This window comes from Larimichthys crocea, chromosome VI (genome assembly GCF_000972845.2).
Source record: "Larimichthys crocea isolate SSNF chromosome VI, L_crocea_2.0, whole genome shotgun sequence".
Taxonomy (NCBI): domain Eukaryota; kingdom Metazoa; phylum Chordata; class Actinopteri; family Sciaenidae; genus Larimichthys; species Larimichthys crocea.
In genome coordinates, this window is record NC_040016.1 from 2,673,403 (window position 1) to 2,686,564 (window position 13,162).

The following is a 13,162-nucleotide window of genomic DNA, read 5'->3' on the forward strand; positions in this document are numbered from 1 at the left end:
CTCTTGGTCTTTACTTGCTCAGTTTTTGGTTGTTTGTTGTTTTTGCTTTTTCTTTACAACAGATACTGCAGTGTTATGTGTAATCGTCAAGAGTTTTCAGTTTAATATGCATATAGTAATCAGTGAATTTCTGTCATAAATCAGGTGATTTTTATTCCTACAGTAGTTGCCTGCACACTTTTGGGCAACCTCAAAGCAATTTATTCAGGTTATTTTTCAGTGCGTTCCTGAAAAGTAACATTCAAACCCCTCAGAGCGTATTAATTTGGCATGAAAATATAACAGTTTTGCAGGAAATACCCAGTTATAAAAATTTATTTGACATCTCAAGGCCCATCAGGGCTCAGTATTCACCCAAAATACAGTTTAATAACTTTTGTTTGATGATATTCATATCCCCATCTCAGAGAATAATTTAGTTACAACTGGAACTATTGTTCTAAATGACTATGTCCTGCACTTGAATGGGGAAAAAAATCCAGTAGACGCACAGTAATGCTGTCTGTTTAAGTTTCATCACCTGGTTAACAACTTTTGCTCAGTCTTTTCATGCCCTCCCGTTCCCTCACTAATATGCTAGGTATGTGTTTCCATATTACAGATTATTCTTGTTCCCCTGAAGAGAGGAATGAGAGATCGGCATATAGTCATCTATAGAAGAGTTGCTATAATGCTCAATTATAAATGAATTCACCTCCTCTTCCAATACTGGCCCATAGTTCTGCCTCATGCCGCTGAAATAATATCATACCTAGTATCAGCATTCGTTAGTATCCGAAACAGCTCCTGAATTTTTAAGGCCTGTTTTACACAAAGAAAAAAAGGTTTGATGTGGTCTCTGAACAGTAATTGAAGTTTTTTTTTTTTTTTTTTTTTTGCCCCCTGTTCACACAGAGTACAGTGCCGTTCTCTGAGCTCATATTGTGGGCTTCAAAGTGCTTTTTTATTTAATCAGGGTTTACAGCTGCCAATTAAAGATTTTAAGATGATACGGGGGAGAAAGTTGGAGTGTTCCTGGAGACCTTGGCTGTGTCCCCTAAAATAGCCTCTATCTTCTGTCTCTTTTTTCCATTGTGAGTAATGATCTCAAAGGTCAGCAAAGGTGAAGGGGATATGAGCGACTGCTGCTCACTTTATTGAATTACTATTCCTCACAGAACCAAAAGTGTGGGGGCTTGTCTGGGTTTTTTTTATTTTTATTTTTTTTACTTCAATACCAGATTCAGTGGAAGGCTTAGACGAGTCTGGCCAGTCTGTTTTGATTAATCCAAAACATTTCTATATATATGTAAGCATAGCACTACAAGGACACCCTTTCTGCGGAGACAGTAGGGTGGTTGGATGCGTTCAACATGTGGAGAAAAAATCCATACGAGAGATCGGAGACTTTGATTGCAGTAGCTGGGTATATTTTATTTTCAGGGCTAGAATTCACTGCACTGCAACTATCAACTTTTCTCATTTAATTTAATGGTTTTTTGAACCAGACACGGACTGAATAGCAACAATCACATGGGTCATATTGAGTGTCCCAGTTACAGCAGTACAAGGACAACTGTGTCATTCTTGAATCAGAAACTCTCTTAATACGACACTTATTAGTATTCCTCTTCAGCACTCAGTGGTACTCATTGTCACCATATGACTAAAAGACCAAGGCTTTATAAACTATTTCTCTGAACACAGTAAGTTAATAATTTTCGTCTTTACTCTGACCCATTTCAAGAGTGAATTGAAGAGTGTTATCTAAGCCTTAGCACTCACAAAAATCCAGTCAGAACGTTCTTGTCTTAAGGTCAATCTTTTAAAAAGGAGGAAAAAAAACATTCTTCTGTTTATTGAGCAAAGGCTGTCCTTGGTCAGCCCTTTCAGGCGGAGATAAGTGCTAACAGAACTGAGGTAGTGGGAGACGCGGAGATTTCTATTGACTGACTGAGATTGGACAGCCTCAAACAAAGTTTCATGCCAAAGTTTTTCGAGGCAGAGTTCCAGGGCTATGCAGCGTGGAGTTTCAGCTACGCCGTGGATAAAGCTTTTTAATGCTATTGACTCTTTTTAGGCTCTTACCAAGATGTTCTGAAATATTTAAATGATCACTGGGAGTTTCTTCCCGTCTGTGGCTGGGAATAAAAGGATAGAGTGAGAGGAGGGAACTTTTTATGTCAGCCTTTTACAATCCCTGAATTAATAGGCACAAGATAATTAGAGAATTCTGTGCAATAACATTGTCCCCAAGCTGTCTAGTCTTGGGTGGCGTCAGGCAATGCATGCTGGTAAAAAGTAATTCATGTGTCCAGTAACACTGCAAAGCACTAATACAGGAACACATTAGTAGTTTTACTTTTAGTACAATCATAATTAGTTTCAGAGAAAAATCTCAAGATTGGAGATTCTCCATCAAGTGCTGAGGCTACTGCACAGGTCACAGAGGTCATGGTCTCAGGGTTGTTTTGGGGAATTTGGGGGTTTTATTGACCTTCACATTCTGTAATTACACATAAAATTCATGCTGAAACTGACTAATCTAAACCTAATTCAATTAAATATGATAACAAGATTTAGGATTTGAGTGGTTTAGCTATATGTGGTTAGATGATAAAACACAACACTGGTTGCTATAATCAATATTTTAACAAAGGATCCTTCATAGTGACAAACCCACAGAGAATTTTCCCCTCAATACTACATTGCATTTTAGCATCTTTGCACATCATTTTGGTGTTACAGGTTTAGGTTTTGAGTTTCCAATCTCTCAATCACTCTCTGAGCGCCTCTAGCTGCACAAAAGCTGCACTCGTGAGCAAACAGAGCTTAAAGGAGAGTGAATGTTGGACTAAGAAACACAACTCCAAATGAATAAATGAATGAATAAAGTTGCTCTTCCTTAATTTGGAAATTGGTAACAGTTTAAAAAATAAAAAGAGTTATGGAAGGTTTAAAATTGAAAGAAAAACAGTAATTAGTCATTCTAAAATCTTGGCTTCCACCCCGACAAAGGCTAAAATATCTGAAATACTTTTAGCTACATTGCTTAAAAACTCATGAAGCAATCACAGCCAGTCTGAATACACATTGTTAGAGGTGAATATATTGATCCAAAGCAGAGGACTTCAAACAGAATGACATCTCTGTAGATATAAAAATAAATATGTAGTTTCCCAACAGTCAAAGTTCTGGGAAAGATAGCTCATAAAGTAAATATTTCCCATAGTTAACAAGGTCAGATCTCTATGTGGTCCAACACAGCTGTCGTTTAAATGAGGCCTGATGACAGTTGGCGGATTTCACCACTGAAGCTAGTGTCTTTTCTTCTTCCCCCACAAGTAAGTATTCATAGTCTCTACCATTCCCTTGCTGCTGTCTTTCATCTTCTCTCTTTTTCTTCCCCATATTCCTCTCCCTCTCTCTCTCTTGTCTCTGTCTCTCACTCTTTTCCTGTTTCTCTCTCTCTCTTGGTGGGTGTGTGTCCCTTTAGGGTGTCTGCAGCAGTTGAGATAAGAAGCGAGTGTAGGACACAGGGGGATGGTGTTCACAGAAGCTAGGTGATCTTATCTACTCTCTCTCCCTCTCCCTCCCTTACTGAGCATCCCTCGCTGTTCTGCTTTTCCTCTCTGCTGTTCTCCTCCCCCTATTTCTTTTTTGCTCCTGTGCCTTTCTTTCTCTCTTCCCCCATCTCTCTCTCTCTCTCTTTCTCTCTCGTCTCTCCTCTCGTCTCACGCACGCACATTCTCTCAGATCCCCTCTGCGCTGCTGTTGATTTGAATTTGAAGTGATGGGAAACCAAATTGGCAGCATTGACAGCAGAAACAAACAGCTTATCTCTCTCTCCTGGGCCAATATGGGTCTTAGTCAGATACTAGAGCCGCTGCCAGCATCTGACTTGTGACAATGATGATAAATTGAACGTTTGTTGACTGTCACTTTTCGTGTGTGTGTGTGTGTGTGTGTGAATGTGTTAGCATCTATGCATGGGTGCTTGCCCCCGCCATACGTGTGTGAATACACTCAGTAGTAGAACGTAAGTAAAAAGAAATACTGCATATGAGCAATGAGTTATTTTGAGAAAAAATATAAAAAATATTTTCCTTTTACTTGACCACATATATATATTTAATATTGTATATTTAAGTATATTTACTGGTTAGTTTGTAGATGAAGATTGTATATACAAAACATATGGTATACCATGTATACCAAGTATGATGCATAGATTAAAACAATGATTCTTAACTATAGGTACAGCTGCATTGGAGTACTGTATATTGAAAAGTTGTGAGTTTAAACATTATTACAAGTTCAACAAGCCTCTCGCCAACGACTGAAACTCAGTCCTAGATTTACTCTTGTCTGGTGGCCTCTTTCTCAGTCACTCTCTCTTTTCATCTTCTCAGCTTCCTCCATCACAGTCCTCTTCAGTGTCTTTACCTCTGCCATACTGGACCTGGTTACGTTTCCCACTCACCTGGCCTATCTGCATTTCCCTAATTCCTGGTCCTGAAAACCTCTTCTTCCCAAAATGTTTGTGTTGCACTCCCTTAATGCTCTGAGCTCACAGTCCAGACAGCCCGGCTAACGAACTCAGCTTAAGTTCACTAACAGCAGCTAAGATTGCAATTCGCAGCAGCTTGCTTTACTGTCTATCAGGAAACTCTATAAAAGCCGGAGGACATCAGAGGGAAAACAAGAACATTTCTTCATAGAAATATTATGTACTTTCACCAAAATAAGTGAAATAGTTGGTGCTGGGTGACTTAGTGTTGTAAAGCATTACATATTTCTCCAGACACAATGTTACCTAAAGTGAGAGCAGGTGTACTGTGGAGCACAGAGTGGAAATGACAGAGGAATTATTCACCTGGTTAAAAGTCAGTGTAGCATTAAAATTACTTAAAATCTGTTATTTTATGGTAGAAAAGTTTCATGATATGTTTTTAAGCTACCCAACAGTAAATAAAGTAGTTATAATAATCTTCATATCAACTACTCACAATGTTAAAATGTTGCTTATACACTCATGCATCAGTAATAATCAATGCAAAACACAATTAATGATATAACACTGACAGATTAAAGAAAAGTGTTCTTCACATTGTGGTATGGTATTGCTGATACACTGGATGTGGTGGGTGCGTGTGCTCCAAACATGCGAGCGAGTGTCAGGCGTGTGAATCAGAGGCTTGCGCGTGTTTCCTGTGGGACGGTGCCTGCGTGTAGCGTTAACACGACAGGCCCAGAGAGGACGAGGAGGTAGCCAAGCTGTCAGCGGCCAGCTCCCACTTCGCCTAATGAGAGAGAGGCCCGTTAATTAAAAACACCAACAGGCGGAGCTCCCCTGTGTCCCGCCATCAGGACGACCCGGGGTTAAAGACACGGAGCCGAAAGGATGGGAGGCATGCTGCTTCTACATACAGAGCATGGTGCTGCCCTCAACGATAAATAGCCCCCAGTATGCACAAAGAACAAAGCAAAGCATAACTGGGAAGAGCTATACGAGGAGGACGCTTTCTTTAAACTGCACTGAGTGTTTGTGGTTTTTGGGGGAGGAGTCTATGATAATCGTCTGCTCAGCACTTGATGTTCCCAGAACAAACTGTGTTTCTTTTGTCTCTTTGTGCTCCTGTTAGTTGTATGGCAGCAGGGAACAGTTCGTCTGCATGAAGACTTCTGTGAACCAACAGAAAAAAAGAAAAATTAGTCAAAACCCAGAGCATTAAGAGTTTGTTGTCCTTGCTGCTGTAATGTGAATGTCTACCTCAATGTTCACTAAAAGAACTCGTCTTCATATGTCTGCTCATATTATCATTATGCAAACCCAGAGACTAATTGTCCCTTGCGGATGATTATTTTTTACTTTCACTGAATTTAAATTCAAATCGAAATGATTGTTCTTTCGATGTATTTAAAAATTTCCACAGTCTGAAGCTGAGCAAACAAGCAAAACACCTGCATGTGCAGCATGAGGAAATTGAATTGTGTCACAGCAGCCTATTGTGAAATTGTCTTTGTAAGTGTTTTACTAAACTGTCAAACACATGAATCATTAGCCTTGATCTGCAGATTGACAGTTTGTCAGCTTCTCTGACAGTGGCGTGCGCCTCACTGTCAGCAGGGGGTGGCGAGGGAATGGCTTACACGTTCCCCAAGGCTTCTCCTTCTTCCTTGCCTCCTGCGTCTCCATCTTCCTTCCACCCCCACATGTCAGCCCAGGTGCTAACAAAACAGAGGATTGTGGGTAGTCTTGGAACATATGGAGCGGAGAGAGACGGAGAAATTATGGGTGGAGGGAGGAGAGGGGAGGGGTGGGTGAGAGAGAGCAAGAGAGAGAGAGAGAGAAGCTGTCAGGCAAATGTCTATCCCTGTCACAGCAGCCAGAAGAGTGCGATGGGCGAATGGATAACTGCTATTTCAGACTGCCAGGGAGAGAGCTCAGTCAGATTTGATGTGTTTGGCGGACAGAGTGGCTCTCACGCAACAGAATGCACAAGTCATCGCATCTCCAGAGCCGCAGTTTTTTTTTTTTTTTTTTTCCCTTTTATTTCTTTTTTTTTTTTTTTTTTTTGCATGCGTATGGATTGTGTTTGTGTACACAGGAATGTTCCGTTTGTTCAGTCGCTGAAATACTGTTCACCGTACACAAACACGAGCAGGCACGCACACAAGCACAAACGAATTCCCAGTGCGACCATGTAGACAGAGTTTCAGAGCTATGGCTGCAGGCTCACTCTGCGTGTGTGTGTGTGTGTTTGTGTGTTACGTGTTGTTTTTTGGCTATTCGCTGGTGATTGGTGCAGCCCCCTCCCATGGCTGTCTCTCCTTCTCTGTCCCCAGTTCACATAATATAATTATCTCTCTGTCTTTCTCTCTCTGTATTTCAGGCTGTGCCTTCCTCACCTACTGTGCCAGAGAGTCGGCCCTGAAAGCCCAGAATGCATTGCATGAGCAGAAGACCCTGCCTGGGGTAAGTCGTACACAAGGAACGCCATGTCAACCCAGAAGGAAAACATACTTACATAAACAAACCCTGGATTCACTCTGGCACAAACACAGATGCTCGTTTTTAACATATAATGCCTTATATTCATTTCAAATCAAAGGGGACTGACTGTCTTTGACATGCTTGTCATGTACTGTTTGTCACTGGCTGTACACCAGACATGAGCACAGCCCTTCTTTCCCTTAAATATCCGTCCTCTTCCTCTGCCACCCACCCACCCCCCTACCCCTTTCAAAGCCTTCCCTCTCTCTCTTCACTTTGACAGTCACACACACACGCACACAAACCCATAGGGAGAAACCACACACAACATCACATCATAGGCATACTATTTATAGTCCTTCCTCTAGTTTGCGTAAATGAGTGTGTTCATGTGTGTGGGTAAATGTGTGTGAGAGATAGACAGCGAGGGATGAAAAGCGGGTGAGCGGGTGGATGCAGGCTATTTGTACATTTATGTGCACGCTCTACATTATGCTGGCAAGAACATGAGTGTGCATCATGGACGTACTTCACGACAGCACGTCTTCGCGACAGATGTTCACATGTTGTGGATGTTACAATGCAGCTGGAAGCAACGCGTGTCCCCTCAGCTCTTATTCATACATGCTAAAATTGAAGGATTTTTGACATTGTCAGAAGAGGTAGATATTCAATTGTCAACATGTGTGTGTGAGAGAGAGAGAGAGAGAAAGGGAGAGAGACTCTGTATGTGTGTGTGATGGATTACATAAATTGTGAGCATTTCTTTCTTCAGTGTAAACATGATTTTATGATATTCGTGTGTGAGAGTGTGCACGCGTGTGTCTGTAAAACATTTCAGTTAGTATGTGCTCAAGTATGTGCATGCACCTGAGTGCACATGCACCCTTTGCGTGCACGCGCATGTGTGCGTGAGGAAGTTTTGATGCGTCTCTGTCAGGCCTGGCTCGGTTTGCTCTGTTCGTTTTTAATGACGCCTCCAGGGAAGCTGACAGTCGCCGTGTTGAGCGCACAGCCTTTGATGTGAGTGATTATGACATCACAGACGTGCAGCCGAGAAGAGCGGAGGAGTGGGGATCCGTGCTCTCAGTTTTTTTTTTTTTTTTTCACTTCCCAGTGGCATATTATTCAGAAAGAAAGAGGGAGGGAGAGACAGAGACACACACACACAGAGAGAGGAGGAGAGATTAAATATTTGGCCAAAACCAGAATGCGATTTTGTGTTCACACAAAATGTGCTGCCAATTGATGTTTTTGCCTTTGTTGCTATTGTTTGACACGGACCAAAAGATACAGGCACGAAAACAACCTTTTTTTTTTTTAAAGAATTCTGTCTTAACATCTTCAAGGGAAATAAACTGTATTTGCCTTCACATGCTATATGGTAATGCATCAACAGCAAATACATTTAATCAGTCACTTGCTATCAACATTGATTTAGAAGGAAATGCTGATTAGTAATGCCTTTGCCAGCGGAGGACAGTCTCAGGTTTGCATTTGATCGATGGTGAGAGTTAAGTAAACAAAGGTAATGCCATAGGACAGACCTAGATGCTCAACAAACCCTGAAGCAGAGCATTCAGAGAGGCAGACCAGGAGACTGTCTTTTGTTGCTGGTGGAGGTAAAGCCAGCAAAACAGAATAAATGAGTTCATTAGAAACAGAGCGAGGACTTGGCCCTGGGAAAGGCAGTGGGACGTTTTATGGCACACGACTACACCCTCTTTCCTCTGCTCTTTCGCTGTTTTTTTTTTTTCATCTACCTTCTTCTCTCCCTTCTTCCATCCTCTATCAATCCCCCACTCACAGGCCAACACAACCAAAACCCTGCAAATGAAATCCCTATTTTCCCCTTAAAGCTTCTTTCCCCTTCACTTCGCGTCCTGATGCGCTTTTTATCGTCAAAGTTGCTCCCCAACCCTTACATTTAAAAAGTTTTCTGCCGTCTTTTTTTTTTTCTTTCACTGCCAGGTGAGCCGAAAGAAGAGGGGATTTGGCTTCCTAGTGGAAATGCCCTGTAAGCATGGCTGTAGGCTGTTAGTGTAGCTCAGACAAAGTACTAAGGGCTGCCTTGTGTGCGTGTGTGTTATGTGTGTGTGTGTGTCTGTGCGTGTGTGTGTGTGTGTGTGCAACTGAGCCTGTGCAGTGTCAGGAGAGACTCTGGGTAAACAAGCGACAAGCAAAAATACTGATGTTAAAGTGACACTGACATTGAACTACTCATGATAGATGACAAATTGTTTTCACATCCTTCATTCTATCACAGTGCTACAAACTACAGGTACACAGGATTATGCTGATGGAGAAAAAGTTTCTGCCAACATAATTAAATCAGCTCTACTGACACAGAAACCACAGTTACTGCATAGTTTGAGGACATTCAAAACATTCAAGAGGTTCATTTAAATAATAGAAAAACTCCCTCGAAATGTGGATGGATCATAGAAGAGACCTTCCAAGTGCAGGCTATGGGGGCCAAGAAACCATCATATTTTTGTTTATTTTCTCTAATATAATACAGCTGCACAGAGCATTTTATTTCATTATTATTTTAAACTATGTCCGATAGTGTTTATATATAACATCAGTGGAAAAAAGCGCCAGCGTGGATTTGTTTTCGCAGAAATCTTTGAAAGGATTTCGACAGCTTCTTTACATCTCCAACATGAAAACAATACTGATGTTCAGGTGCAATTATCACCAAACTGCAGCGTTTATTATGATAAACCCTATAAAAAGTCATAAATACATTTTTTTTAAAAGACATAAAACTTCCACAAGTGATATGAGTTCTGCTTGTTTTGTAATCACTACATGCCTGGAGATATACACAAATGACAAATGTGAACAACACAGAAAATAAAATACGTTTTCACTGGTGTTTCTGTATTTGAAGAACACGGCTATTGAAGGTTTTTATTTGGAGATAGTGACGTGAGACAGGTCTAAAATGGGGCGCGTCCCAAACGCCAGGCCCTGGCTGCCATATTTGTGATCCTGCGCTCCAATTTCAGACTCGTACTACAGCAAGAGGCATTAAAAAGCCTCTATTGATTCTGGCAAAAGTCCTCACGAGTGGGAGGATGCGTTTCTGTTCGTGCACGTGTGTGTGGTTGTATGTGTATGTGTGGGTCACAGGGTGGAGTTGCAGAGCTCAAGCAAGTGCAGTGCGTGCACAAATCACAGGGTGCAAATACCCAACAGCAAATCCTCCCTCACACGTATAAATATTCACACACGCTAAAAAGATATAAATAAAAAAACAGATCTGGCATGCACTCAAACATGCTGTCAGATATACAGTATAGGACTCAGCACTAACATATGCCCCCACACAGTGCACACAAAGAGCATGCACTCCTGAAACACAGTGATCCAAGTTAGAAAATAATACACAGAAATACACATGGGCATGCACAGGTACAAAACATACCGCTGATACTCCCTTCCTAACCCTTCTCTAGTAACGGCAATACAACACTCCTCGTAAACACTTCCATTCAACAACATGATACTCTGATACTCATAGAAAGAGAGAGAGAAACAGAGAGAAAGAGGGAGAAAGTAAAAGAGAGAGGGAGCGAAAGAGAGACAGAGAAATACAGCCTCGATTGACTCGCACTGTAATAGTGAGCCAGATGAGAAAATATAGAACACTGTGAATCAATGCGTCATTTCAGAGCTTTCACACACACACACACACACACACACACACACACACACACACACACATAATGGAGCACATATACACAGAGTTTTCAGCCCAGGGGCAAACACAACAGAAAAGACGGAAAAGCAAATGAATAGCAGAAGGAAGGAAAGAGGAAGGGGTTGATGGTGGCAGGTTGGAGAGTGTGGGTGGATGGAGGGAGTGGGAGGAGAGGTATAGTCGAGCTGCCTCCATAACGACTGATTTGTGTCTGTTTCTTTTTTCGCACCACCCCTCCCTCTCCACCCTTCTCTCAGTTGAGATAATGCCAGGGCAAGAAATCCATGGCATTGATTGGCTCCTGCGACCCAGTTTCATGGCAGCTTTTTCTCAATAAGTCGCCCTCATTGTCGATAACTGCCAGGCTCCCCAGGTGAAGTAGGTGAAGGGGTGTTTAAAGGTGGAGGGGTTGGTGGTTTGACGTTGCTGGTGCTCAGTTATAATTTGTTTCCACTAAGTGTGCACAAGTATAGTAGTCCACTCCTTCTTGTAGATTTAGATTAGTGGTGCAGTGTGCAGGAGGGATAGCTGCACTTCCACATGAATAATGCCACAGACCCTGGAGCTAAAGCATTCCCCTCCCTCTCCCCAAGCCATCACCTCATCAACTATCCTAATCACCCTCATCCAAAAGAAAACCATTTGCCACATAACACGTTCCAATTATGAATCCACAGTCATTGCTGGACTGATGCAGAAGCAAGTTTTAGCTCAGGACGACACCAGCATGCAGCATCAATAGCGATATGTGCTTCACAAAAACACCGATTTTTGTAAACTCGTAGAGTTAATGAGCAACTTATTTCAGTGTAACAATAAAACAAAAGAGCAGCAGGCACTAGCGGTAGTCAGTGTAACAAAAGAATAAACAGTATCCAGTGTCCAAACCGGAGCAAAGCTTTTAAGCGAGACAGTATGCAGCCTGAATCTGGCAGGTCATAAGCCTGCAATAAAAATTCAAATGAGTCTTCCCAACAGACAGCAAAAAAGCAGAAAGACTTCCAGAAAATAGTGCTTGTAATAAATTCAGAGTTAAACACAGAGTCCACTGTTTGTTGATAAACTCATTATAGTTCATTAATTTTCTTTTCTCTACAGAGGATCTAAGTTTTATTTGATCATATGCACTAAATGGCCTGGTCTGAGGCGGCAGTGTGCGGGTTGTGCTAGGCAGCTAAGCTTAATTTAATGCTACAGCATAAAATGACATTTGAGCCAAGCCAGGTGTTATCAACCAACATCAGACAAGGAGCATCGACCTCATTAACGCTTTTGTGGCTGAATGGGAGCAAATTCCAACAACCTGTTTTCAAATCCATGTGGCAAGCCTTCCTAGAAGAATGGAGTCTGTCATAGCAGATGATTAATGCCCATGGTTTTGGTTTGACTGATTCATGTCAGACTAGGACACAATACCACACGGTGTCCAGTTCATTTAGGCTTAAGATGCCAGTATAAGCCACCCCACATCGCTTCAACAATCATAATTGGGCGGCCTGCATCAGACAATTCTGGTAACTTCCTGAAAACTGGCTCACAACGACACGTTCTATAAACTAGGTCATTTTAAGAATAATGTGCACACCTTTACAAGGCACGAGACAGCAACAGCAAACGAGATGAAGTACAGATCCCCAAATTCAAAAAGTGAACATTTTAAAGGGTCCAGAACAGAAAACCATTATGTATTGTGTCCAGGTATCCTTATACTTTTGGCCATGTACTGTCATTTTTGTTAAACCCCTTTAAGGAGCGAAGCATGAATGGTGCCATAATTGTCACAAAGATCATTACAAGCCCACACACCATCTTTTGTCATATAAAGTCTGAATGCTCCCATTATCATTGGGCTCCAGGCCTGATGTTACAACCTCCCATTGCCAAGTGGAGTTTGAGCAGATTGTACAAACGAGAAAAAATCATCTGTCTGGAGGCAGCAGTTCACTTTAGTCCAATAATCCAACTAATTTCAGAAGTGCTGCATGCTACCCGCTGGGCCAATAGATTCATGATCCATATGTGAAATGACATAGCTTTATACAGCGGAGCCATATTGCAGTACATGCAATGTCATATGGTAGCAGTAACACAGCTTTTGATCTTACCGTCTTAAGACCATTAGTAGTGCAGTTGGGAATTTTGGCCAAGGACTCCAAAGTAACACTATTCAAAAATTTATATACTACAAGTTGCTGCTGACAGAAAAGAGTCCTCAGTCAGCAGTCCTAAAAAGTGTGATAAGCTCTTTAAAGGAATGGATTGAACACATCTGGTAAGTGCCTTTATTGGGTGATCCAAATGTATTTGTATTTCCTCTAAAAGCATGTCCCCACTTTTTCCAGAGCTGCCATAGCACTTTTCAGCATCTCAATCTATTGCTGGCTCAAGCTACTGTCACAGTCTGAAATCAGCTTGTCCTTTCCTTGAGTTTGTATTGATCGACAAAAGCATAGCCTTACAGTGCACCGATGAGCCTT

The 13,162-nt window shown here is 41.7% G+C and overlaps 1 protein-coding gene across 15 annotated transcripts in view; it reads left to right on the forward strand.

Moving 5' to 3' along the window:
• celf4 (CUGBP, Elav-like family member 4) overlaps positions 1 to 13,162 on the forward strand; it is an 84,277-nt gene that overhangs the window by 15,948 nt on the left and 55,167 nt on the right. For all 15 annotated transcript variants that reach the window (XM_019275313.2, XM_019275316.2, XM_019275317.2 and 12 more), the window contains exon 2: positions 6,876 to 6,958. In XM_019275313.2, the coding sequence (XP_019130858.1) occupies positions 6,876 to 6,958 (83 nt within the window). The remainder of the gene's footprint in view (positions 1 to 6,875; positions 6,959 to 13,162) is intronic.